This window comes from Sorex araneus, chromosome 2 (genome assembly GCF_027595985.1).
Source record: "Sorex araneus isolate mSorAra2 chromosome 2, mSorAra2.pri, whole genome shotgun sequence".
NCBI classification, from domain to species: domain Eukaryota; kingdom Metazoa; phylum Chordata; class Mammalia; order Eulipotyphla; family Soricidae; genus Sorex; species Sorex araneus.
The window spans coordinates 239393948-239421496 of record NC_073303.1 but is presented as its reverse complement, the minus strand read 5'-3'; the positions used below and the strand labels follow the sequence as shown (position 1 = coordinate 239421496).

Here is a 27549-nt window from a genome sequence, read left to right as displayed (position 1 = left end):
TAGAGAGACCCCTTCATGGCGCTATGTGTGTTGAACGCTGCGAAGTTTCTGTGTGTGAGAAATGGGGTTGGTCGAAGTGCCATGGGGATGGATGACTTGCTCTCTCGGCAAGTGTGGCAGGAGTTTCTTGGTCAGAGAGTGCAGCAGGGAGGGTGCTGGCCTGGCACGCAACCACCCCAGGTTCCTGACTTCACATAGGGCGCCCCTGAGCAACTGGAGGTGATGCCAAAATCAAAAGGCAGAGTCCCCCAACCTCTGTTCTCTTGGGTCTCCATCAAAGAACTTGCTGCCTGCCCACCATTACAAGTAGCCCTCGGAATTGTAACAAATCTCTTTCAGTGTTTTCCTGGATGTTGGCTGACTCAGGTGAGTGTTGCAGTGAAATGATGGCCACGTTGAGTCACACAGAGTTTGTGTGGATGGGAGGTCATGGGGAAACCTGAGTCCAGACCAGCGGATTAGGGTGGGTCGGCTTGACCTCAGTCATTGGGTGCTGGAATTTCTTATTTCTTTTTTGGGGGGGAGTTTCACACCCCCTGTTTTCAGGGATGACTCCTGGCTCTGAGCTCAGTGATCACTCCTGGTGGGATTGGGGGAGGTCCTATGGGATGCCGGGGATTGAATTGGGGCCACCCACTTGCAGGGCAGTTCCCTAACCACTGTACTATCTTCCCTGCTCCCTGGGGTTTCTGAAAACAACTTCAAGTATTTTGGGGGATGGTTTGTGGGGCACTCACACAAGCCATAATCAGGGATCACACCTGACAATGGTCAGGGAACCCTGTTGGTGCTGGGGATCTAACTTGGAATGGCCGCCTGCAAGGCCACTGCCCCTCCTGGCCTTTCTCTCCGGTCCCCGCTCTTTCCCCAATTCTGTTGTATCAAGTGAGGTGAGCCTGGATCTGTTAAACGGCCCCGTCTCACACCTGGGTCCAGTGCTGCTGTTTCTGGTGCTTGGGGGAGTCCAGAGACTGCCGGAGCTGGGAGTGACCCAGGCATGTCCAGCAAGGGGGAGTAATGACAGGTGGGGAAAGGCTTTTACTGATGTGTGCTCTGGTGTGAGAGGTGGTGGAGGCATTAAAGTGTCCCTCATTGGGGCTGGAGCGATAGCACAGCGGGTAGGTCGTTTGCCATGGATGCGGTCGACCTGGGATCGATTCCCAGCATCCCATATGGTCCCCTGAGCACCGCCAGGAGTGATTCCGGAGTGCAGAGCCAGGAGAAACCCCTGAGCATCGCTGGATGTGACCCCAAAAAAAATAATAATAATAAAGGGTCCCTCATAAACCTGAGCTGCACAGGGTGTGGTCTCCAGATCCAAAAGCAAACCCCCAAAAGTGACCTAATTTCTATCTTGCTTCCTGCTCCCTGCAGGTTCTGGGTTGCTGGAGGTCTGACCTTCCAGCACTTTCTAATCCGCAGTCATTTGGTAAAAGCCAGAGGCATTCTTAGTTGGATAAACTGTTTTGTTTTAGGTTACACCTAGCAGTACTCAAGTAATATTCCTGGCTTTGGGCTCAGGGATCACTTCTGACTTTGCTCGGGGACCTTAGAGGGGTGTTGGGGATTGACCCTGAATTCGTTGCATGCAAGGCAAGTGCCCTATCAGCTGTACTACCTCTTGGGCACCACTGATGAATTCTGTTTACCAAGTTGGTTTAAGGTGAAGAGGAGTGTGCTACCGTATTCCCTGCAAGCAACCCTCTGCTCCCAGTTATTTAATTCAGGACTGGAGCAATAGTGAGATGGGGTGGGGAAGGGGGGAGGGTGCTTGCCCTGAATACAGCAGACCTGGGTTCCATGCGTGAAATCCCTTTTCTATGTGTGGAATCCCTTATGATCCCTTGGTTCTCTCCGAGAATGATTCCTGAGAGCCGAGAGAAGCCCTGAGTACTGCCCCGTGTGACCCTCCCCACCACTGTCCGCCCCCGGAGACTTCTGAGAAGTGTCCCTGGTTCCCACTTGGCCCTGCTCCCAACCCAGACCAATGTGTGAAGAAGCTGTGATTCTTCATTCTGATTCACATTTGGAGACCAGGAACTGGAGGGATTTTCTCTCTAATGCGCTGGGCATCTAGATTCTCCCAGGCACCACTGACTAAATGAGCAGGGACTCTGATTTTATTTTGTTTTTTTGGTCCACACCTGGTTCTGCGCTCAGGTATCAGGTCACTCCTGGCATGGATCTCGTGGGGAGGGTGCCGTGTCTGGAACCCAGGTCAGCTGTGTGCAAGGCAAAGGCCAACTAGCCATGCTGTGGGATCTCACAAGCCTCTAAGAGAGCCTGTTTGGATGTTTTTCTGGGCCTTATGCTGACTTGGAAGGATGTGAATCAATGTGAACAGAAGAGTGGAGTGCCGAGTAATGGAGATGCATCTGATTGGCCCTTTTCATCTCACCCATCCTCACCGTCATCCAATCAGAGGTAGAGAATGGTCGGCTGGGGGCGGGGAGAGAACCGCGGGCGGAAGGAGGTGCCAGCCCTGAACAGGCTCTGACTCCCTGAGCTCTGCCCAGCGTTTCTGCTGGATCCGGGGGGCTGTGAGCTCCTGGGCAGAGGCGCTAAGCCAGACAGATTCCCGATCAGGAAGTGCTGCAGTGAGGTGAAGACGGCCTAGGAATTAGACCAGGCGGCCAAGAAGAAGTAATCAGGAACCAGGTAAGGGTGGAGGCTGAGAGTGGGGGAAGGAAGGGGGAGGGATGAGTGACGTCATGCCCGAAGCATCTAGGTCTGACAACAAAACGGTTTAATGAACTTTCTTTTCTCTCTCCTTTTCTATCTCCTTTTCTCTCTCTCTCTCTCTCTCTCTCTCTCTCTCTCTCTCTCTCTTTCTCTCTCTTTCTTTCTTTCTTTCTTTCTTTCTTTCTTTCTTTCTTTCTTTCTTTCTTTCTTTCTTTCTCTTTCTCTTTCTTTCTTTTCTTTCTTTCTTTCTTTCTTTCTTTCTTTCTTTCTTTCTTTCTTTCTTTCTTTCTTTCTTTCTTTCTTTCTTTCTTTCTTTCTTTCTTTCTTTCCCCTCCCTCCCTCCCTCCCTCCCTCCCTCTCCCTCCCTCTCTCTCTCTCTCTCTCTCTCTCTCTCTCTCTCTCTCTCTCTCTTCTTTTTTGTGTCTTGAGGTCACAGCCAGCGATGGTCAGAGCTTGTTTCTGGCTCTAATCTGGGATCACTCCTTGCAGGGCCTTGAGAACCCAATAGGTGCTGGGGATCAAACTCGGGTCATTTGTCAGCATACAAGCACCTTAACCCATTTTGGGGCCCTTAAAGTGCACAACTTTTGTTTTGTTTTTGGGGCCACACTGGTAATGCTCTTGGGTTACTCTTGGCTCTGCACTCAGGAATTACTCTGCTAGTGCTCAGGTGACCTTATAGGATGTGGGAATCAAACCAGTGGCCATGCCCTCCTCACAGTACTATCGCTCAGGACTCATGAACTTTGAAGTTCTGAACTTTGTCTGCAGATCAGTTCTGAAGAACCCACCCACTGTCCGGAGTGAATCTGCTGTGGTACAACACACTCGTTATTTTTCTTGCAGTGAATCTGGAAGCTTCTCCAAGCAGCTTCTTCATATGCCCAGATCCGCTGTGCCCTGCCTTCTAACCTGCTCAGAAAGATGGTGAGTTTGGGCTCATTTATTTCTTATTATTATAACAATTGTGTCTTTTTGTCCTCACACAGCGGTGCTCAGGGCTGATTCCAGGCTCTATGACACCCCTGGTGGTACAGGGGGCCCATATGTGATGCTGGAGATGAAATTGGTTTGGGCACGTGCAAGGCAAGTGCCTCCCCACTGTCCTATCTGCCCTTCCCCTCCTTTCCCAGCTTCTCTACTGCGGTTAGTGGCTGAGATTTCCATTCAACTCAGCCTATGGGTGGGTTTCACCTTTGTGGTGACCCCCTAAGTCATCCCTTCCAGGTTCTGATGCCGAGGTCTGATGGCAGGCAGATGAGGAGAGGGAGGCAGAAAGGACAAGGCCTGAGGAGATATACAGGATAACCCAGGTCAGCCGCGTGCAAGGCAAATGCCTTACCCGCTGTGCTATCGCTCCAGCCCCAAGACAAGGACTTTCTTAATATTAATTAGGGCAGGCTCCCAACATATCCCCCTTTTCTATTTTGTAATGGCAGATGTATCCCTGTAGCTAAGTGCATCTAATGTATCATTAACCATATGTTTTTTAACTGCCACAGTATCATTCTCATAACACAAGGTATCGCAGCAAATAATATGCATATAAAAATAATAAAGCCAATAATGCCATACACGGTATTCAGTAAGTAGGTTTAACATATGTAGACTTTTCAAAATTTCTACTGGATTAGTGTCTGGTTCTTTAATTTTGGAGCTTGCTGTATGCCTAAGATTTCTTGATATAATGTTAAAAGATCCCGACTATCATTAGCATCATGCCAGAGACCCTCAACATGATTCTTAATTTTTTTCCCATGGATACATGGTATTATTGTATTTAGCATTAGTTACACAAATCCAAGTAAAGTTATGATGGCATCTTAGTTTCCCTCATGCCTGCAATGCCTGTACCTCATTACCCATAACTTTGACTACATCTCATAAGTTATTTATTTCTTCATCCAATTTTCTGTCTATAGTTTCTTGCAGACTTAAAGCAGTACTCACATTTTAATTTTTTTATTTTTTAATTCTTTTGCTTTTTGAGTCATACCCAGTGATGCATAGGGGTTACTCCTGGCTCTACACTCAGGAATTACTCCTGGTACTACTGGGAGACCCTATGGGATGCTGGGATTTGAACCCAGGTCGGCTGTGTGCAAGGCAAACGCCCTAACCGCTGTGCTATCACTCCAGCCCCTGTACTCACATTTTTAGACAATTCATTGACTACATGAGCTGTTTGTATTAAATGTGATAGAGCAATTCTTGCTGTAGTCTCAGTAGTAATAATACTAATCAAGTGTAAAACTCCAACTACAATTAATCCCACTGACTTTTTGGTCTACATAATTCGTACAAAGTTTGCAAAATCACCAATAATTTTTCCTCAGCCCAAGGACCCATAATATTGGTAGGAATCACTGGAGCACTGTAATACTGTTGTCCTGCTGTTCATGGATTTGCTTGAGCGGGCACCAGTAACGTCTCCATTGTGAGACTTGTTATTATTGTTTTTGGCATATCGAATATGCCACGAGTAGCTTGCCAGGCTCTACTGTGTGGGCGAGATACTCTCAGTAGCTTGCTGGGATCTCCAAGAGGGATGGAGGAATCGAACCCGGGTCGGCCGAGTACAAGGCAAACACCCTACCACTGTGCTATCGCTTCAGTCCAAAAAATTGTTTTAAAATTAATGCTTAAAATTAATGCTTATTTTGGGGGCTGGAGTGATAGCACAGCGGGTAGGGCGTTTGCCTTGCACACGGCCAACCCGGGTTTGAATCCCAGCATCCCATATGGTCCCCTGAGCACTGCCAGGAGTAATTCCTAAGTGTAGAACCAGGAGTAACCCCTGTGCATCGCCGGGTGTGACACAAAAAGAAAAAAAAAATTAATGCTTATTTTCCTAAACCAACACCCATAATACAATTAGTAATTATACAATTATTACATATTACAGTCTAGACTCCTGACATATAAGTAATATTAGCATATTCAAACATAAAAACCCAGGGGAGTGGTACACAGACTTTTAACAGATCCATCTATTTGTAAAGCGCCCGTACCAAGATAGAATTGTACATTCTGATTTCCATTAGGAGAGTTCAATTGTTCTACAGTTTCTGGATATGATTCATTGTCCTTTCTCATAGCTAAGGCCACTCTTCATATTCCCATCTGATGACCTTCATTCAGCAGAACCCAGGGTGCATCTGCAATTTTCCAATTGCCATTCAGACTTGAATCTTGAGCTTGAGGATGCCAGCAGATCCATGTGTAGTTCCTCATGGTCCAGGAACTGGCCTGCACACTCCTGCACACCGTTTTGTGTGTTGGGGATATCAGCATCTTCTTCATCTTTCAGTGAATGACTTGCATCGGCCGATCCTTGTTCTTCCTCTTTTTCTTCTACTTGCCAGACAAATAGCGCTGTTAACCATCATGGTTCATTGTAGATTCTGGAAAAAACACAAGCATATCCTCCTCCCCACATTAATACAGAATCAGGTCCATGCTATTGATGAGTGTTTGCATCTTTTCACTTGGCCAGAGCAAATTTTTTCTTACCATTGTGCTTCCAGAATCGATCTGCAGCACTAGAACCATCCTTATTTAAATTTAAAATTGTTGGGGGCTGGAGCAATAGCACAGCGGGTAGTGCATTTGCCTTGCACACGGCCAACCCGGGTTCGATTCCCAGCATTCCATATGGTCCCCTGAGCACCGCCAGGAGTAATTCCTGAGTGCATGAGCCAGGAGTAACCCCTGTGCATTGCCGGGTGTGACCCAAAAACCCCCCAAAATTTTTTTTAAATTGTTTGACAAATAAGGCATGAGATAATAATAAATTCTGAGGTGTATGTTTATAGACTTCCCTACTATCTCCTTTTTTTTTTTTTTTGCTTTTTGGGTCACACCCAGTGATGCACAGGGGCTACTCCTGGCTCTGCACTCAGGAATTACTCCTGGTGGTGCTCAGGGGACCATATGGGATGCTGGGAATCAAACCCAGGTTGGTTGCATGCAAGGCAAATGCCCTACCTGCTGTCCTAAGCCCCTACCTCCCCCTTTTTCTTTCAATTTATGAAGCATGACCTTCAAGGTTTGATTAGTTCTCTCCACAATAGCTTGTTCTTGTGGATTATATGGAATTCCAATACCATACTTAATTTCAAAGGTATTGCAAAAGTTTTGAAATGCTTTACCAGTATATCCTGCGTGTTATCAGTCTTATAGGATTGTGGAATGCCAAATTGAGTAAATTGACTAAGACAATGGCACAATACATCTTTAAAAGCCTCGCCAGTTTGTAAAGTTGCGAAGATCAGGCCTTAAAAGGTGTCCACAGAAACATGAATAAATTTCAGTTTTTCAAGTGAAGGTTCATGAGTAACATCCATTTGCCATAATTCACTAGGAAGAAGTCCTCTTGGATTAACCCCATCAGAAACTATTCTGGAATGAGGTGCACAGGCAGGGCAATTTTTTTTTTCTTTTTGGGTCACACCCAGCCATGCACAGGAATTACTTCTGGCTCTGCACTCAGGAATTACCCCTGGCGGTGCTCAGGGGACCATATGGGATGCTGGAATTCGAACCCGGGTTGGCCGAGTGCAAAGCAAATGCCCTACCTGCTGTGCTATTGCTCCAGCCCCCAGGAGGGCAATTTTTAACCATGATTCATGCTGCCTCTCTGGGAAGTCCAAATTGCTATTGCAACACTTTTGCATTTTGATTATGTAATTTATTTGACTGTTCAGGTGCAAAAACAGCATGAAATCTAAGAGCAAAGTCTGCTTGCTTGTTGCCTTCAGATAAAGGAACCAATAACCCTGAATGGGCTCTGATATGTTCTACATAGACCCCACAGGTCCGGACTTGCAAGCATTGCTGAATATTAATAAGCAGAGTAACAATGGTAAAGGTACTCCTTTGAGGCAAAATGGCTGTTTCTACTACTGGCAATTTTTTTTGCTATATTGTAGCTATCCATAAAAATATTCAAAGAGTCTTTCCATAATTGCAAAGTTTTCCAAATAGCGTATAATTCACTCTGTTGAGCAGAAACAGTAGAAATAGAAAACAACTGAAGCTTATCTTTCACAGCTATGCTAGCAAATCCTTTAGAGGTGCCATCAGTAAATACAGTTACGGCACCTGCAATAGGAGTCTTTTTAACAACATGGGGGAAAAATAAAACGTGTTTTTAAGGCAAATTGTAATAATTATCACCAGGATAATGATTATCAATCCTTCCAGTATCTCCTAAAAATGCTATCCCCAAGAATCTTCCATAGAGGGGCTAGAGTGATAGCACAGCGGGTAGGGTGTTTGCCTTGTACTCGGCCAACCCGGGTTTGAATCCCAGCATCCTATATGGTCCCCTGAGCACCCCCAGGGGTAATTCCTGAGTGCATGAGCCAGGAATGACCCCTGTGCATTGCTGGCTGTGACCCAAAAAGCAAAAAAAAAAAAAAAAGAATCTTCTATAGAGAACAACCAATCCACCTGTTTTTTGTTATAGGGTACCACAATTACTGATGGATCCATAGCAAACAATGATTGTGATCTTTTTCTTCCAGCAATAATCAATTCACTACAAGCTTCTATATAAGGTAATAATGCTTTAGAAGGTGAAGAAGAATAATGTATCCATTCCAAAGGCTCATCTTGCCATAAGACAGCCGTCGGCATGTAGTTAGTAGGATATATACATAAGTATATAAAAATAGATTAGTGTAATTCAACTATTTTTGCTAAGCCACTTGAAGAGCCTCCTCTACTGCTTCTAATGCCAAGGAAGCTTCAGGAGTTAACTCCCTGGGGGATAAAGGATCAGCAGCTCCTTTTAATATATCAAAAAGAGGTTTTAGGGGCTGGAGCAATAGCACAGTGGGTAGGGCATTTGCCTTGCACATTGCCAACCTGAGTTAGATTCCCAGCATCCCATATGGTTCCCCGAGCACCGCCAGGGGTGATTCCTGAGTGCAGAGCCAGGAGTAACCCTGTGCATTGCCAGGTGTGACCCAAAAAGGAAAAAAAAAGAGGTTTTAATTTCCCAGGGATTAATTTTAAAGCAAGTTGAATCCAATTAATATCTCCACGGGGCTGGAGAGATAGCACAGCGGGTGGGGCATTTGCCTTGCATGCAGCCATCCCAGCATCCCATATGGCCCCCTGAGCACCACCAGGGGTAATTCCTGAGTGCATGAGCCAGGAGTAACCCCTGTGCATCACTGGGTGTAACCCAAAAAAGAAAAAAACAATAAATGGTTTATCTCCAAGTAATTTTTGATAATCACTTAAACTTTTCAAACAATCTCTTCGGATTTGCACTTTTTGTGGCACAATTCGGTCTTGTAATAATCTATAGCCCAAATATTCATAGGAGGCTTTCCATTGGATTTTATCTGGTGCTATTACAAGTCCCCATTTCTTAAGATTATCTTGTAATGCCACATATGCTTTTTTTTATTGAATCTTCAGCTTTGGCAGCTTTAAGAATATCATCCGTATAATGTATTATCATGACCTGCTCAAAGAATTTTCTTACAGGCTGAGTAGCTTTAGCTACCAACTTTTGACAAAGTGGTGCTGTTTTTCATTCCTTGGGGTAAAGCAACCCAATGATAACATTCATAAGGTTTTTGTAAATTAATAGAAACACTAGAGGCAAAGCAACAATTTTTTTTTTTTTTTGGCTTTTTGGGTCACACCCGGCAATGCACAGGGGATACTCCTGGCTCTGCAACTCAGGAATTTCCCCTGGCAGTGCTCAGGCGAACATATGGGATGCTGGGAATCAAACCTGGATTATTGGCCGAGTGCAAGGCAAATGCCCTACCTGCTGTGCTATTGCTCCAGCCCTAACAATCTTTTTCTTGCAAAGGTATAGTAAAAAAGCAATCTTTTAAATCCATAACAACTTTGTAATACAAATCAGGAATAGCAACAGGACTTGGCAGGCCAGGTTGCAGAGCTCCCATAGTCTCATAGTGTCATCAACTGCTCTAAGATCTTGTAGCACCCTCCATTTACCAGATACTTTTTTTTCTTTTTTTTGCTTTTTGCTTTTTGGGTCACACCTAGCAATGCACAGGGGTCACTCCTGGCTCATGCACTCAGGAATGACCCCTGGTGGTGCTCAGGGGACCATATGGGATGCTGGGATTTGAACCCGGGTCAGCTTCGTGCAAGGCAAACGCCCTACCCGCTGTGCTATCACTCCAGCCCCCAGATTATTTTATTTTATATTTTTTATTAGTGAATCACCATGAGGTACAGTTATAAACTTATGAACTTTCGTGTTTGCATTTTAGTCATACAGTGATCGTTTACCCATCCCTCCACCAGTGCCCATTCTTCTCTGCCAATGTTCCCAGTATCCCTCCCATCACCCCCACCCCATCCCCCAACACCCCACCCTGCCTCTGTGGCAGGGTATTCCCTTTTGTTCTCTCTCCTGTTGGATGTTGTAGTTTGCAATAGAGGTATTGAGTGGCCATCATGTTCGGTCTGTAGTCTACTTGCGGCATGCATCTTTCAACCTGAATGGGTTCCTCCCAACATCCTCTACTTGGTGTTCCCTTCTCTATCTCAGCTGCCTTTCCCCCCAGTATGTGAGACCAGTTTCCAAGGTATGGAGCAAACCTTTTGGTCCTTATCTCTACTACTCTTGGGTGTTTGTCTCCTGTTCTGTTACTTTATATTCCACAGATGAGTGCGATCTTTCTATGTACCAGATTCTTTTTTATTACAAAAATTGGTGAGTTCCAGGGAGAATTAGAAGGCACTATATGTCTTAATTTTAATTGTTCTTGAACGAACTTTTCTGCAGCAGCGAACTTTTCTTTATTAAGTGGCCACTGCTGAACCCAGACAGGTGTATCAGAAAGCCAAACTATTGGGTCTGCTCCCTCGACAGTGACCCAGGGGAAATCCAGGGAGAGTGCGACCCAAAGCACACCCATTTAATTTCTTTGAGGGTAAGGCTATTATTACCTTTGAGGGTAATCAGATGGGCCGGACACGTAATGCGATTTAGAGATGACCACTGGACTAGGGCTGTTACCGACTGGATTCCACGGGACGTCAAAAGACCACGTGGCGGGGCTGGAGTGATAGCACAGCGGGTAGGGCGTTTAAAAAAAAAAAAAAAGACCGCATGGCCGCCCACCTACGAGATGGTCAGACTTCTTCATCAAAACCCTGAATGAACAATTTGAGGCTCTTCGTGTTCCTGGAGTGAGCAGATACCATTGGGCTACACTGGCACTTGACAGGGACGAATGGAGACGTTACCGGCGCCTGCTCGAGCAAATTGAAGATCAACGAGATGACAAGTGATACAAGTGATACAAGGCTATTATGCACCCAGGTTCCTTGTGCATTCACTCTTACAGGATATAGAGTAAATTCCCTGACATCCTCTCCTGCTGCTGCAGCCTTTGCAGTCGCTCCCTTCCACACAGATTGCCTCTCAGAACATGGAGGACGAGGCTGAGTATTTCCCTCTTGAGTCTTCTTTTTTTTTTTTTTTTTGGGTCACACCCAGAGATGCACAGGGGTCACTTCTGGCTCTGCACTCAGGAATTACCCCTGGTGGTGCTCAGAGAACCATATGGGATGCTGAGAATCGAACCTGGATCGGCTGCGTGCAAGGCAAATGCCCTACTCACTGTGCTATCAATCCAGCCCCTCTTGAGTCTTCTTAATGGGAGTAACAGTTAATTTTTGTAACTGATCTGCTATAAGATCATGGGTACTGTCTTCTAAAACAGCTACTATAGGAGCTGTGGGCGCGGGAGGAGCCAAAGAGACTGTCCCTTCTTCTGGCTCCTCTTTCATTTCATTTTCTCCCTTTTCTCTTCTGGAACACATTTTTCTTCCTGGAAGCAGATCCCTTCCATAATTAATTTCCAAAGAGCAAAAGTTTCTACTGGAGTTTTATCAGGACCACAATTGTTAAAATGCTGCTGGAGCTTTTGGCCCACTTGTTTCCAAGTTTGTTCACTTAGAATTCCTTGGTTAGGAAACCAAGGAGAAAAAGTATGTACATGCTGCAAATCCTTTACAATCTGACTTTCCTTTCCTTTAAATACTTTGAGGGGCTGGAGCGATGGCACAGTGGGTAGGGCGTTCGCCTTGCACGCGGTTGACCCAGGTTCAATTCCCAGCATCCCGTATGGTCCCCTGAGGACCACCAGGAATAATTCCTGAGTGCAGAGCCAGGAGGAACCCGTGAGCATTGCTGGGTGTGACCAAAAAAAAAAAAAAAAAAAAAACCCTCTACTTTGAATCATTAAAGCAAGCATCTTGGCAGGTATTTTTTTTTTTTTTCTTGGTCACACCTAGCGATGCACAGGGCTTACTTCTGGCTCTTCACTCAGGAATTACCATTGGTGGTGCTCAGGGGACCATATGGGATGCTGGGAATCGAGCCTGGGTCGGCCTCGTGCAAGGCCAACGCCCTACCCGCTATACTATTGATCCAGCCCCGGCAAACAGTTTTTGATTACTTAATTGTTGCCCCATTTTACTGCTTATTTATTTTACAATTTCCCATGGTTCCTTTTTTTCTTGCTTGGCCAAGCAAATTTCTCTTACCTCTATTACTTACCTCTCAGAAACCTGAGTCATTAATGCAGCCGAGTATCTTCTGTATGGGTGCCCTCTGTAGTCCCTCCTGCCTTCAGGTGCCTGTTCGGGCGCCGCCTGCTGCATCCCGCGTGGCTAAGTCGAACAGGGGGTCCCCGAGGTGGAGGGAGAAGGACAACGGCATAATGAGGGGTGATAAGCAATGCTCATACAGTGTCTTTATTGAACAAGCAACAGATTTTATAGGTCTCTAGAAGGAAACAGACACTGGAAAAATATACAGGAATGTTCAGGATACATAAGTTGAGAATGTACTGGGCTTCTAGACCTCAATGATGTTTTTCTATAGTTAGTTTCACGGTATTTTCCTTGGCTATATATTGGTACACTTTAGCCACATGTTCTGCCAGGGGAAAGAGCCAGCTAGAAAAACAAGACCGGCAGCCCTTAGATTGTGTAACCTCAAGACAATGGTTTCTATAAACCAGCCTTTAGACAACACAAGACGACATGTTCCCCAGGACAAGAACTTTTTTTTTTTTTTTTTGCTTTTTGGGTCACAGCTGGTGATGCACAGGGGTTACTCCTGGCTCTTTACTCAGGAATTACTCCCTGGCAGTGCTCAGGGGACCATATGGGATGCTGGGATTCGAACCTGGGTTGGCTGCGTGCAGCCCCAAAAACTTTCTTAATATTAACTAGCACAGGCTCCCAACAGCATTCCATAAACCTCGTGATATTCCCAAAGTGGCCCTGGGGTTTAAACTATATCCCAGGGTCCTAATTGTCACCCAGAGTCCCCCTGCATCCCGGGGGGGTTGCAGAGGGGGCCTGGCTGATTGGTACCTGTGTGTGTTTCAGGAGTCGGTATCCTTTGAGGACGTGGCCGTGAACTTCACCCGGACTGAGTGGGCTTTGCTGGACCCTGCCCAGAGATGCCTGTACAGAGATGTGATGCTGGAGGCCTGCAGGCACCTGGCCTTTGTGGGTGAGGCTGAGGCGCGACCCCTCCCCGCAGCTCAGGGCACGGAGCCTGCTGCCCGCTTTCCCGATGGAGCCATGGAACGGGACTGCTGGGCAGGAGTGGCCTGTCTCTGAGCACCCTGGCCCAGGCGCGGGGCTTTCCCTTAACTGGGTTATGGGATCACGCCTTAACTGCCTTTTCTCGGGGCGATACGGGGCCACACCAGGATGGGGCGGGGTGTCAGGGCCACTGCCAACGCCTCTGACTCTTGCTGTGACCCTAGAGGTGCTGGTTGGACCTTCCAGTGTTCGGGGACCCAGGACTGCACCCGGCAGTGCTGGGTGAGGGAGGTGGTGCCCGAGGATTATATTTTGAGCCGGGAGCATGCCAGGCATCGTGCTACCTTGGAGCTTCTTCCTGGGGCCAGGGGGCCCACACCTGGAGGTTCTTGGGGCTGACCCCTGACTCTGTGCTCAGGGACACTCTTGTCCGTGCTCAGGGGACACTGTGGGGTACGGTGATCTGACCCACCTCATTCAAGACAGCAGCTTCCATTTCTGTCGAAGCCAACCAACGGCATAGGGCATGTTCCAGTTCTTTTTCGTTCCCAGAAAGAATCTTTTTTCTTTCCGGTCACTCCCAGCGATGCTCAGGGCTAACTCCTGGCGTTGTTTGGGGAACCCTATGGGGTGCCGAGGCTTGAACCCAGGTTAGCCATGTCCAAGGCAAGAGCTTTCCCACCTTCCTCTTACCCTGCCTCTCCCCACTCTCTCTGCGGGACTAATGTGTCTTCCTGCTTGTTCCAGAGATTTTCGCTCATGGAAAAGCTAGTGGTGCTCTAGGGGGTGACGTTAAATTGTTAATTATTGAGGACAGCCCTGAGAGGTTCATAAGCAATGATTCCTGCAATGATCTTGGAAGGAAGTGGATGTTCCTTGACCCTGGTGACCAGCAAGAAATGCAGAAGCGGCGACAGAAGTGAGTTGAGTGGCCAGGGGAGGGCAGGAGGTTCTGGGGGTGACGGTCTCGGGAATCTCCGCTGACTGCAAATGTCAGTGTGAAAAACTAGTGCAGGGACTGAATAGTGTCGCCTTCACACTGTCTCTCATGGACCTCCTTCATTTACCACACCCGTTGGTGATCACGGCTGACTCCAGGCTCTGTGCTCAAGAATCCCTCCTGGCCGGATTGTGGGGTGCCGGGATTGACCCTGAGTCAGCCTCATGCAAAGGGGAGGGTCCTGTGACGCAGCTGGCAGCCTCCGCTGCTTCTTTTTTCCTTTATTTTTTTCCTTTTTGGGGTCACACCCGGCGATGCACAGGGATCACTCCTGGCTCTGCACTCAGGAGTTACCCCTGGACCATATGGGACCATATGGACCACACCGGGGAGAGGCCGTACGACTGCCTCGAGTGCGGGAAGGCGTTCCGGGAGAGCTATCCGCTAGCCAAGCACATGCGCATCCACACGGGCGAGCTGCCCTACACGTGCCCGCAGTGCGGGAAAGGTTTCCGCTGGCCCAACAGCCTCCAGGTCCACCTGCTGACACACACGACCCAGAGGCCCTTCCAGTGCCCCGAGTGTGGCAAGGCCTACCGCTGCCGCTCCTACTTCAAAGGCCACCTAAGGACCTACCAGGCGGCCCAGCCCCTCACCTGCGGGGAGTGTGGCAGAGTCTTCAACCACCCCAAGGTCTTCCGCCAGCACGTCAGGGGGCACCACGAGGAGCAGCCGTTCGTGTGCCACTGCGGGCAGGGGTTTGACCGGGCTGCAGCCCTGCACAGACACGTCCACCGGACCCACGCAGGGGAGAAGCGCTGAGCCCATCTCCCAGCCCTGTGCCGGGATTGTCACTCTGTCTCCCACCAGCCTGCAGGAAAGAAACCTCGGAGGTGCAAAGAGCATGTGGGGTGCAACCCCGTGCCTCAATTTCTCTTGCCCACCAAAAACTCAGGGTAAAGCTATTTCTTTTTTAAATTAATTGGGGCTACAACTGATGATGCTCAGGAATGACTCGAGGTTCTGCACCCTGTAATCAGTCCTAGTGGTTCTCGGGGGAACCTGTGGGATGCCGGGATCAAACCTGGGTCAGCGACATGCAAGGCCAGCGCCCTGCCCGTTGTGCTATGGTTGCCCCCCCAGATATTGTAATCTCGCTGCACAGAAGTCATTTGTGCCTGTGTATCCTGTCCTAGGAGGGAGCTTTAGGGGAATTATATTCAAGTGACATTATGTTTCTTGTATCTTTGGGTCCACCCAGCAATGCACAGGAGTTACTCCTGGCTTTGCAATCAGGAGTCACTCATGGCGGTGCTCAGGGGACCATATGGGATGCTGGAAATTGAATCCAGGTTGGCCACATACAAGGCGAATGCCCTACCAACTGTACCATAGCTTCAGCCCCCCACCCCTTTTAAAAAATGAATCATGTGAGATACAGTTACAGACTTACAAACCTTTGTACTTAAGTTTCAGTCATTCATTGTATCTTTGTTTAGAGGCCACATCCCGTGCTGCTGCTCTGGGCAGATTCCTGGCTCTGCAATCAGAGATCAATTCCGTGGGGCTCAGGGGATCCTGTGATATGTCCTGGGGCTCCCTGGGTCAGCTGCTGCATGGCCAGTGCCCTCCTCTTTACTGTGGCTCCAGCTATGTAGTACTGTTTTATTTAGCTGCTATGTGATTTCCACGATTGTTCCTGGGAGGGTTTACAAGCATCAAGTATTTCAGAGATTTTTTTTTTTTTTTGATGGACCCGGGTTGGTACTCAGGGCTTCCTCCTGTCCTGCACTTAGGGATCACTCTGATGGTACTTCGGGACCCCATGGGGTGCTGTATCTTGAACCCGGGTTGGCCACACATAAGCTGGGCTCCCTGCCCACTATCTTACTGCTCTGGTGACACTGATGGAGGTAAAGCCACTGACCACGGTGATGATCCCCGAGGCGCAGCCGACCCCCCAAGTGGCCCTGAAAAGCCAGGCCGATGCAGGTAGCGAAGGCAGGGAGAGGAGTATCGATTCAACACAGTAAGTCGGATCCCTTCTTAGATCTGGGTTTCAAAGCTCATTTTTTTTTTTTTTGGCTTTTTGGGTCACACCCGGCGATGCTCAGGGCTGACTCCTGGCTCTGCACTCAGGAATCATTCCTGGAAGCGCTCGGGGGACCATATGGGATGCTGGGAATTGAATCTGGGTCGGCTGCATACAAGGCAAATGCTCTACCCGCTGTGAAGTCAGTCCAGCCCAAAGCTCATTTTTCTTCATGCAAAATCTTTGTTACATCAGAGTGTCATGTCAGCTTGGTCGCTATGGTAAACATGGTGACTGGCCAATTGGACAATAATCCTCGTAGCCACTTTGACCTGTGCATCTGCTTACCCTACCGTGTGTGCGTTTAGAGTTGTTAGTGACTCTACAATATATGTCCGTTCAAAATGAATGTCAGTGTTTTCCCAGTGACAGCTTCTTTGTTTATTCTCCGGTCCCTGGATATGGGAGAAGAGAATCTCTGTCCCTCCGAAGCTAGAGAGACCCCTTCATTGTGCTATGTGTGCTGAGCGCTGTGAAGGTTCCCTGTGTTGAGAAATGGAGTTGGGCACTGTGCCATGGGGCCGACTTACTCTCTCGGCAAGCGTGATAGGAGTTTCTTGGTCAGAGAGTGCAGCAGGGAGGGTGCTGACGTCTCATAGGGTGCCCCTAAGCAACTGGAGGTGACTCTAAAACCAAAAGGCAGCATCCCCCAACCTCTGTTCTCTGTGGGTCTCCATAGATCACCCCTGGTGGGATTGGGGAGGCCCTATGGGATGCCAGGAATTGAATATGCATCAGCACAGGCAGGTCCCTAACCGCTATACTATCATCCCTGCTCTCTGAGGTTTCTGAAAACAACTTTGAGTATATATATATATATATATATTGTGTGTGTGTATATATATATGTATATATATATTTATATTTGGGGGGGCACCCACACCAGGTGATGCTCAGGGATCACACCTGACAGTGGTCAGGGAACCCTGTTGGTGCCGGGAATCTAACGTGGAATGACCGCCTGCAAGGCCACTGCTTCTCCCGCTGGCCTTTCTCTCCAGTCCCCGCTCTTTCCCCAATTCTGTTGTGTCAAATGAGGTGACCCTGGGTCTGTTAAATGGCCCTGTCTCACACCTGGGTCCCATGCTGCTGTCTCTGGTCCAGAGACTGCTGGAGCTGGGAGTGACCCGGGCGTGTCCAGCAAGGGGGAGTAGTGGCAGGTGGGGAAAGGCTTTTACTGATGTGTGCTGTGGTGACAGGTGGTGGGAGGCATTAAAAGGTCCCTCATAAACCTGAGCTGCATAGGGTATGCTCTCCAGATCCCAAAGCAAACACCCCCAGGAGTGGCCTAATTTCTATCTTGCTTCCTGCTCCCTGCTGGTTCTGGGTTGCTGGAGGTCTGACTTTCCAGCACTTTCTGATCTGCAGCCATTTGGTAAAAGCCAGAGGCAGTTTCAGTTGAATAAACTTTGTTTTGTTTTAGGTTACACCTAGCAGGTACTTTGACTTAGTTCAAAGAGATCACTCCTGACTTTGCTTGGGGATCTTAGGGGGTGCTGGGGAATGACCTAGAATCAGTTGCATGTAAGGCAAGTGCCCTATCAGCCCTACAACCTAATAGGCACCACCAGTGACTTCATGTTTACCAAGTTGGTTTAGATGAAGAGCAGTGTGCTACCATATTCTCAGCAAGCAAACCTCTGCTCCCAGTTATTTAATTCAGGACTGGAGCAATAGAGAGATGGGGGTAGGGGTGCTTGCCCTGCACACAGCGGACCTGGGTTCAATGTGTGGAATCCCTTTTCAATGCGTGGAATCCCTTATGGTCTCTTGGTCCCCTCCAAGATGGATTCCTGAGAGTAGAGCTAGGAGTAAGCCCTGAGCACTGCCCAGTGTGGCCACCCTGTCCCCCCAGAGCATTCTGAAAAGTGTCCTAGGTTCCCAATTGGCCCCACTCCCAACCCAGAACATTGTGTGAGGAATTCTTCACGTTCTGATTCGCATTTGGAGATCAGGAACTGGCAGGATTTTCTCCCTAATGGGCCAGTCATCTAGATTATCCCAGGCACCACTGATTAAGTGATTCGGACTCTTCTTTTCTTTTCGCCACACCTGGTTGTGTGGTCAGGGATAGATCACTCCTGGTGTGGATCTCATGGGGAGGATCCCGGGGCTCAAACCCAGGTGAACTGTATGTAAGGCAAAGGCCGCCTTGCCTTAACGCGGGATCTCACGTGTTGGGAACTGGCTTTGGCATCTCCTGCTTGTTTCCCCTGAAAAGGGAATGAGCAGGAGAAAAACTAGGCACGTAGGAGCGCCATTCAGTGGCGCTTGACCCGGATAAGGGGGGCCGAGCGGAAAGCTGCACCTGATTCGCCTTGGCCTTGCCAGAAACCACATCCTCATTCCTGTCCTGTTTTGCTGAGAAAGTTCAAGGAACTGCCCGCGTAAGCAACTGAAAAACAGAATAACGGTTAGAATAGCTTGCCCAGCTTCTAACCTTTGGCTTTCCCACGAATTGTTTACCGCATACTATATAAATCAATGAGCTTTGCAATAAAGTCGCTGTATGCTTCTTACAGTCCTCCCTACCCAGTCTTGGCAACTCTCATTCCCTCTCTCAGGCTAACCTTTCCACTAGCCCTGCAGTTCGCATCACTCACCAGCCTCTCAGAGAGTCTGTTTGGATGTATTCTTGGGCCTTCTGCTGATTGGAAGGATGTGAGCCAGTGAGAGCGGAAGGGTGGAGCGCCACGTAATCTAAGATACATTTGATTGGCCCTTTCCATCTCACCCGCCCTCACCGTCATCCAATCAGAGGTAGAGAGTGGGCGGTGGGGGTGGGAAGATAACCGCGGGCGGAAGGAGGCGCCAGCCCTGAACCTGCTCTTGGCTCTCTGAGCTCTGCCCAGCTCGGCCGCTGGACCCGCGGGACCATCAGCTCCTGGGCAGAGGCGCTAAGCCAGATAGATTCCAGGTCAGGAAGCGCTGCAGGGAGCGCGAAGACGGCCTAGGAATAGGACAGGCGGCCAGGAAGAAGTAATTGGGACCAGGTGAAGGTGGAGGCTGGGAGCGGGGGGAGGTGGAGGGGGAAGGTGTGAGTGACATCATACCGGAGGCATCTGGACTGGACAGCTGAACTGTTGTGGGTTTTTTTTTTTTCTTTTTGGGTCACACCCGGCAATGCACAGGAGTTACTCCTGGCTCTGCACTCAGGAATCACTCCTGGCGGTGCTCAGGGGACCATATGGGATGCTGGGATTCGAACCTGGGTTGGCCACGTGCAAGGCAGACGCTCTACCAGCTGTGCTATCGCTCCAGCCCCATAACAACTGAACTGTTTAATGAATTTGTTTGTTTGTTTTTCTTGGGGTCACAGCCATTGATGGTCAGATGTTGGGGACAGGCCCAGGCACTCCCTTTCCTTTTCCCTAGCAACAGGGACTGACTGTGGAGGAACTTGGTGTGAGGGTGAGTCTTGCTCTGGTGGCTAGCCTTGAGAGGAGGCCGAAGGGAAGACTGGCCCCTATCTGCCTTGGCCAGGTCCGAAACCACATCCCCATTCCTGCTTCTTAGAGCTGAGATAAGGAACAGAAAATAAGTAAAGCTTGCGAAAGCAGAATTGCTTGCACAGCCTAAACAGTAATTGCTTACACAACCTTTTAAGCCTGCTGACTGTTACTTGTTTAAGACTATACAAACCAGCTTGGATAGAATAAACTCGCTGTATGCTTCATACAGTCCTCAATACCCCATCTTTGCAGCTCTCACTCGCTCTCTCTGGCTGGAATTTGATTGGCTGCGCAGGTCACGGCAGTCAGCTTCTCCCTGGCTCTGTAGTCCGGGATCACTCTGGCAGGGTCTTTAGGACCCAGTGGGTACTGGGGATCAAACCTGAGTCATTTGTGTGCATACAAGCACCTTAATCTGTTTCAGAGCCCCTTGAACACAACTTTGTTTCATTTTTCGGCTATACCGGTAATGTTCAGGGGTTACTGTTGACTCTGCACGCAAGAATTACTCCTGGTTGTGCTCAGGTGACCTTACAGGATGTGGGAATTTAATCGGTGTGTTGATACCCAACCAAATCATAAGGATGAGTCCTTGGATGCTGCCCTGCAAGCAGGAAGCAGATCCAGGACCCCACATTAAGTGGGTGAGCCTAAGCTTGAGAGTCTGATTGATATGCAAAGGCAAAACTAACCCTCTGTGGCCAGCAGGTTTCTGCAGCATAAGGCAGCCAGCTTCCCCTTCTCATATATCTCAGACCTAATTTAGGCTTTGGTTTTTTTTTGCTATTTGGGTCACACCCGGCAATGCACAGGGGTCATTCCTGGTTCATGCACTCAGGAATTACCCCTGGCGGTGCTCAGGGGACCATATGGGATGCTGGGATTCGAACCCGGGTCGGCTGCGTGCAAGGCAAATGCCCTATCCGCTGTGCTATCACTCCAGCCCCCTAATTTAGGCTTTGGATGTAAACATTCCCATTTGTCACAGACCCCAGGTGTGAAGTGGTCATGACCTACGTTTTTCATGTATGTAACTGATTTATGTTTTTCTTTACTGTAACTGACTATGTTTCAGTTTCTGTTACTATGTTTTCTGACTTAATTTACATATTCTTAGTAAGGGTTAGATTTCATTGGACAATAGAATAAGCAAGTAAGTAAAAGGAGGAGGAAAGGCTGCTCTGGGTCTCAAGATCTGGGCAAGCCTTGTGATCTTCTGTGAACAGTAATTTCTTTCCTGTTCCTATCTCAGGGCCTCAGACCACCTAACCGAACATTTGTACAACACCCGTGACCATCCCTCGCTGTACCATCGCTCAGGCCTCATGACTTTTTGTCCCGTCCAGCGGGACCAGGGGTCCGAGGAGGAGCTACCTGAAAAAGTCATAGGCGAGAGAGAAGAAGGAGACCAAGCAAGGGAGTGTTGTCAAGGTCTCGTTTATTGAAGGCAGAAGCACAAAATATATAGGCTGTAGGGCAGGCCGGAACAGGGGTCCGGAGGGGGTCACGAGGGGTATTTGCGTAAGGGGACTTGACGGGCCAGAACATGATTTGTCTGTGGTTTTTTTGTCCCCAGCACAGGATGTCTGTCTCTCTAACAGTTCAACTATATCTTGTGACGCATATATTTTCATAATATCCTGGTGGTTAATCTTTGTTTAGGGAACGGCCAAGTTCTCTTTCCCAAGGTTTCGGCCCCCAACAACTTTTAAGCATCTGAACTTTGTCTGCAGATCAGTTCTGAAGAACCCACCTGTATAAAAATAAAAAGAAAGGGCGCGCAGGCGGCGAGGCAGGTGAAGGAAGGAAGAAGGCCAAACTGGTTGCTCGATCGGTTTATTTCATGTCCATCTCCATTCTCCTCTGATTCTCCTCCTGCTTCTTTCTCCCCCATCCTACTTCATTCTCTCTCTCTGCCTCTCTCCCGGCTCTCGGTCTCTCTCTCGATCTGTGGATCTGGCCCCCGTGGATCTGGCCCCCAAACCACTCTTACAGCCTAGTTAAATCTCCACAGCACGAGGGGGTTGGGGCATACACATAGGTGTGGTCAGCAATAGGGTAAGGTTCTTTTCCCTCAGGGGATGCTTCTCCTAGGACTTAATTCTCTTTCAGCAGGAGGATCCACCCAAGGGCAGAGTCCCATGAATGTGTTTCTCTTCTCCTCAGCCAGCAAACATATAAGAATTCATAATATTAATTATTTTGTATGGACACAATAAGAGATGCATTAAAGCTTATAGAATTGCTCTCCTGGGGCCATCTCAATCTCAGACTACAGTGCTCAGGCCAGATCAGTCTTTCCTATCCCTGGCAGGGTCCCAGTCTCATAATTACTATTGGATCATGACAGCATTTGTCTATGATCAAGCTCTTAACTTATAGTTAAGTGCCTACACTTTGGCCAGGCCCATCTCGATGCCAGGGTAGCACATAACTCACCGCTTGCCCTGGATCCTTCCCGTCCCACGTCGGGGACCCTACTTTGGGATGCTAGGAACTGAGGGCAACTGAGGCTTAAGTGGAGAAAACAGATGCCCAGAAGGGAATAATATTCGAGGCCAATTAAGTCTTAAGTTATAAAAGCATAATATTGTCTTCTTGTGTCTATACAAAAAAGACATAGCTTTAAAGTAAATTATTCAAAAGGCATAAAGAGGAGAGAAAGGCAATGTTATAATATTCAGTGTCCTAGGAAGTTCTGACCTTACCAATTAACAGAGTTTGATTAAGGGAAGAGCAGATAAACTGGTAGAAATGGTTACAGATAAACAAAGGAATGGGAGTGACTTGGGAGCACTTTGATGGGTGTGACTGATAAACCTAAGCTCCTAGTGGCAAGGGGGAAAGGACAAACCAATGATATCCAACACCCTCCCACTCTCTGGAGTGAATCTGCTGTGGTACTAACATACTCATTATTCTTGCAGTGAGTCTGGAAGCTTCTCCATGAAGCCTTTTCATATCCGCAAATCCGCTGTGCCCTGACTTCTGACCTGCTCAGAAAGATGGTGAGTTTGGGATCATTTTTTTCTTTATTATAATTATAATAATTTTATAATTATTTGGGGGCCAGCTGTTGGTGCTCAGGGTTGACTCTGTGATTAGGGATCACCCCTGGCGTTACCAGGGGACCATATGTGAAGCTGGAGATGGAATTGGTTTGGGCACATGCAAGGCAAATGCCTCCCCACTGTGCTTTCTTTCCTATTCTCCTTTCCCAGCTTCTATACTGGGGTTAGTGGCTAGATTTCCATGCCAGTCAGCCTATGGGTGGGTTTCACCTCTGTGGTGACCCCCTACATCAACTTCCAGGTTCTGATGCCGAGGTCTGATGGCAGCCAGATGAGAAGACTGAGGAGAACGGGTGGAGTCTGTGCTCAGGGTTAAGTCCAGAGGTTTTACCGGGAAGTTGTTCCTGCCCTGCCTTTGGGGGTTCTTATGGGGGCTTTCATGATACAGGCAGAAAAGATGAATCACTGGCACTTTGTGGTTTATTTATATTTGGTTTGAAGGCCACACCCAGGGGTTGGAGCAATAGCACAGTGGGTAGGGCGTTTGCCTAGCACGCGGCCGACCAGGTTCGATTCCCAGCATCCCATATGGTCCCCTGAGCACCGCCAGGGGTAATTCCTTAGTGCAGAGCCAGGAGTAACCCCTGTGCATTGCCGGGTGTGATCTAAAAAGAAAAAAGAAAAAAAAAAAAAAGCCACACCCAGCAGTTTTGAGGGCTGAGCCCTGGCTCTGAGCTCAGGAATCATGGCTGGGGATCCTGGGGGACCTTATGGGATGTCAGGGATCGAACCTGGGTTGGAGCATGCAATGCCAGTGCCCTTCCGACTCTGTGATTGCTCCTGCCCGATAGGCAAGTCTTCCTGGAGGCCTTGGTCAGGCCCCTTGATGCTGCATTGACAGACAGCAGGATCTCTCCAGGCCCTGAGGGAATCCTGTGGGCTGCCTGGAAGCAGCTATCTGAGGGGCGACTATCCTGGGGTGTAAGGAATGGCCCAGAAGCTGCTTCTTAGGCATCAGCGTATTTCAGGAACCTTGGTCTTGGTGTCTGTAATGTTAAGTGGGTTTTCCTACAGGATGCAGTGTGTCTCCACCAATTCTTTTTTTTCTGTTTGTTTTACTTTTTGGGTCACACCTGGTGATGCACAGGGGTTACTCCTGGCTCTGCACTCAGGAACCACTCCTGGCGGTGTTCAGGGGGTCATATGGGATGCTGGGAATCGAACCCAGGATGGCTGCATGCAATGCATACGCCTTACCCGCTTGTGCTATCGCTCCAGCCCCGTTCTCCAATTCTTGATGGTGAAGGGGAAAGGCTGGTCTCCGAGCAGGCCACTGACAGTTTCTACATTATTTGAATGATGATACCCTTGTCACTCCCTGCTTTTGGCTTTGGGGTCACTTGCAGAGATGCTCAGGGCTTACTCCTCGCTCTGCATTCAGGGATCACTCCTAGAAGTGCTCGGGGATCTTAAGGGATACCGAGGATCAAATCCGAGTTCACCAAGTGCAAGGCAAGAGTTGTCTCTGCTGTGCTTTTGCTCCAGCCCCATCCCTTTGTCACTCTTTTTGGACAGACCCCTCAGAGTTGTCCATAACTGTCTGCTCAGGGCGCTGTCGAGGCTCGTGCCTCTCAGCACTTGCCACTAACATTTGAATTCCACAGAGCTCGTGAATTTCCCAATGGTGCCCTGGGGGTTTTAACCTGATGCCAGGGTCCTGATTGTCACCCCCTGAGTCCTTCTGATTCCCCCACCCCACCCGGGATGCAGAGGGGGCCTGGCTGATTGGCATCTGTGTGTGTTTCAGGAGTCAGTATCCTTTGAGGACGTGGCCTTGAACTTCACGCGGGCAGAGTGGGCTTTGCTGGATCCTGCCCAGAGGCGCCTGTACAGAGACGTGATGCTGGAGGCCTGCAGGCACCTGGCCTTCGTGGGTGAGGCTGAGGCGTGAGCCTTCCCCGCAGCTCAGGGCACAGAGCCCGCTGCCCGCTTTCCCAACGGGGCCATGGAACGGGGCTGCGGGGAAGGAGGGACCTGTCTCTGGGCACCCTGGCCCAGGCAAGGGGCTTTTCCCAGACAGGCAAACAGGTTCATGCCTTAACTGCCTTTTCTCTGATTCGGAGCTACACAGGGATGGAGCGGGGTGTCAGGACCACTGCCAGCACCTCTGGCTCTTGCTGTGTCCCTAATGGTGCTGGGTCGTTGCTCCAGTGTTTGGGGACCCCAGGCTGCACCCAGCAGTGCTGGATGAGGGAGGTGGTGCCCAGGATTATATTCTGGGCCGCGAGTATGCCAGGCAGTGTGCTACCTTGGAGCTTCTTCCTGGGGTCACGGGGCCTACACCCGGAGGAGCTTGGGGCTGACCCCTGACTGTGCTCAGGGTATGCCATGGGGTTCGAGGATGTGACTCCCCTTATTCAAGGCAGCTTCTTCCATTTCTGTTGAAGCACACCAGCGGCATAAGGCTTATTCCAGTTCTTTTTTGTTCCCACAGAGAATCTTTTTTTTCTTTGGGCTCACACCCGGCGATGCTTAGCGCTAACTACTAGCGTTGCTCGTGGAACCCTATGGGGTTCCAAGGATTGAACCTAGGTTAGCTGTGTCCATGGCAGGCACCCTCCCCGCCGTCCTATCGCTCTGCCCCTCCCCAGAGCCTCCATGTGGGATGGATGTGTCTTCCTGCTTGTTCCAGAGGGTTTCGCTCGTAGAAAAGCCAGTGGTGCTCTTGGACGGGTCTTGGAGAATAAGTTGTTCAGTGAAGACAGCACCATGGGATTCATGAGCAATGATTCCCGCAATGGTTTTGGAGAAAAGCAGATGTGCCCTGACGCTGGTGACCAGCAACAAATGCAGAAGCGGCGACAAAAGTGAGTGGCTTGGCCAGGGGAAGGTGGGAATAATTTGGTGTTGGCGGTGGGGACATCTCCGGAGTGTTTGATATCTTCAGAATGAAAACCAGTCTGTCAAACTAGTACTGAGTAGTGTCGCCTTCCCACTCTCCCTCATGAGCCTCCTTCATTTAACACACCGGTGGCGAGCCTGGCTGACTCCTGGCTCTCCGATCAGTGATCCCTCCCAGCCAGCCTATGGGGTACCGGGGATTGACCCTGTATCAGCCTCATGCAAATGAGGGTCCTGTGGCCCGGCTGGCAGCCTTCGTTGGCTTCTTAAGTGATTTCCACTCAGGACCCTTCTCGGTGAGAAGTCCCTTCTCCCACTCCCCCTCTGCCACCCCACCCTTTATAGGCTTTTTTTAAAACAGGGGCCTGCATGTAAGACTTTGATGAAAGAAGAATCAAGCATTTATTAAGAGGAATATCCAGAAAGCCCTACAGTCAGGCCTGAGGCTATAGTACAGTGGTTAAAGTTTAATCCCACATACCTGTGGGCACCCCAGGGTCTTACCTTGGAGTGATCCCTGAGTCCACAGCCAGGGGTCCGCCCCTAGCACCACAGGGTGTGGCTCAAAGACGGGTTGGGGGAAATCAATCCAAAACAGGAAAATCAAAACAGAAATAATATCCCTCATGACCAATGGTAGTGATTGTTGAGATTCATTTATTATTCTGTATTTGAGCATTTTCTGGACTCCTGAGCCTGTGCTCAGGGATCACTTCTGGTGGGGCTCGGGGAATGGGATGGGGTGCAGGGGACGGATCCTAGGCAGCCTCATGCAGGGTCCCTGCCCTCCCACTGTCCTTTGGCTGCGCCATCGGGCTGGTCTTGCTTTTCTGCTCAGTGTGTCTCGTCTTTGGCAGACGCCTCTTGCTGGACAGTCTTGGTGATGGTCACAGGGCTCCCGAGGGAGCCAGAGGAGCCCCGAAGCGGACTCGAAGCCTCCCTGCACCCCAAAGTCCTGAGGCCGCCTCTTCTGCGGAATGTTCATCCCCCCTGATTCCCCCAGCACCTCCCCATGGCTATACTCCAGGTGAACTGGCTCAGGGGGGCGTCTGCTGCCAGGCCGCCCAGGAGACCCCCTCTCTCAGCCCGGGTTCCCATAGGCGACGCCCTCGGCGGGGTGCTGGCACTAGGAGACTGACGTCCCACGAATGCAAAGTGTGTGGGGAGACCTTCAGTGTCGCCAGCCTGCTGATGAGTCACATCAGGGAACACCACGAGGAGACGCCGTACACGTGTGAGCTCTGCGGGAAGGGCTTCCGCTACCCCTCGTACCTGCAGGCTCACATCGAGACCCACGCTGACCTCGAGAAGCCCATTAAGTGCCCCGAGTGCCCCCAGAGGTTCAGGTACCCCTGTAAGCTGCGCGCCCACGCTAAGGTGCACTCGGGCGTCAAGCCGTTCGCCTGTGAGCAGTGCGGGAAAAGCTTCGGGTCTCGCTGGAAGCTGCGTCGGCACAGCTGGATCCACACCGGGGAGCGGCCGTACGACTGCCCCGAGTGCGGGAAGACTTTCCAGGATAGCGGTGCAAGGAACAAGCACATGCGCATCCACACGGGCGAGCGGCCCTACACGTGCCAGCAGTGCGGGAAGAGTTTCCGCTGCCTGGACACCCTCCAGGTCCACCGGGTGACGCACACGACCCAGAGTCCCTTCCAGTGCCCCGAGTGCGGCAAGGCCTATCGCTGCCGCTCGTACTACTATGGCCACCTGCAGACGCACCAGGAGACGCAGCCCCTCACCTGCGGGGAGTGTGGCCGAGCCTTCAACCACCCCAAGCACTTTCACCGGCATGTCAGGAGGCATCGCGAGGAGTGGCCATTCGTGTGCCACTGCGGGCAGGGGTTTGAACAGGCTAAATCTCTGCAAACACACGTCCGCCGGATACACGCCGGGGAGAAGCGCTGA

At 49.6% G+C, this 27549-nt stretch overlaps 2 protein-coding genes across 8 annotated transcripts; both read left to right on the top strand.

The window, feature by feature from the left end:
- Positions 1-24: 24 nt before the first annotated feature.
- On the top strand, positions 25-27549 carry LOC101553277 (zinc finger protein 77-like). 7 transcript variants are annotated; one of them, XM_055125074.1, is made up of 8 exons: positions 25-366; positions 2324-2424; positions 3529-3609; positions 13087-15144; positions 20985-22740; positions 24551-24677; positions 25436-25610; positions 26502-27549. In XM_055125074.1, the coding sequence occupies exons 5-8, from the start codon at positions 22738-22740 to the stop codon at positions 27547-27549; spliced, it is 1353 nt and encodes a 450-aa protein (XP_054981049.1). In that variant the 5' UTR covers positions 25-366; positions 2324-2424; positions 3529-3609; positions 13087-15144; positions 20985-22737. The 7 variants fall into 7 exon arrangements, with proteins under 7 accessions (XP_054981049.1, XP_054981048.1, XP_054981047.1 ...); XM_055125073.1 differs by lacking the exon at positions 2324-2424; XM_055125072.1 differs by lacking the exons at positions 25-366; positions 2324-2424 and adding an exon at positions 2465-2658 and having other exon boundaries at positions 22660-22740.
- On the top strand, positions 14564-15010 carry LOC129401819 (zinc finger protein 124-like). Its single transcript, XM_055124690.1, has one exon. The coding sequence runs from the start codon at positions 14564-14566 to the stop codon at positions 15008-15010; it is 447 nt and encodes a 148-aa protein (XP_054980665.1).

Coding starts and splice junctions, on each gene's coding strand:
- LOC129401819 (XM_055124690.1), top strand. CDS start 14,564: ATGGACCACACCGGGGAGAGGCCGTACGACTGCCTCGAGTGCGGGAAG.
- LOC101553277 (XM_055125073.1), top strand. Junction 24,678..25,435: donor CAGGCACCTGGCCTTCGTGG/GTGAGGCTGAGG, acceptor TGCTTGTTCCAG/AGGGTTTCGCTCGTAGAAAA. Junction 25,611..26,501: donor ATGCAGAAGCGGCGACAAAA/GTGAGTGGCTTG, acceptor CGTCTTTGGCAG/ACGCCTCTTGCTGGACAGTC.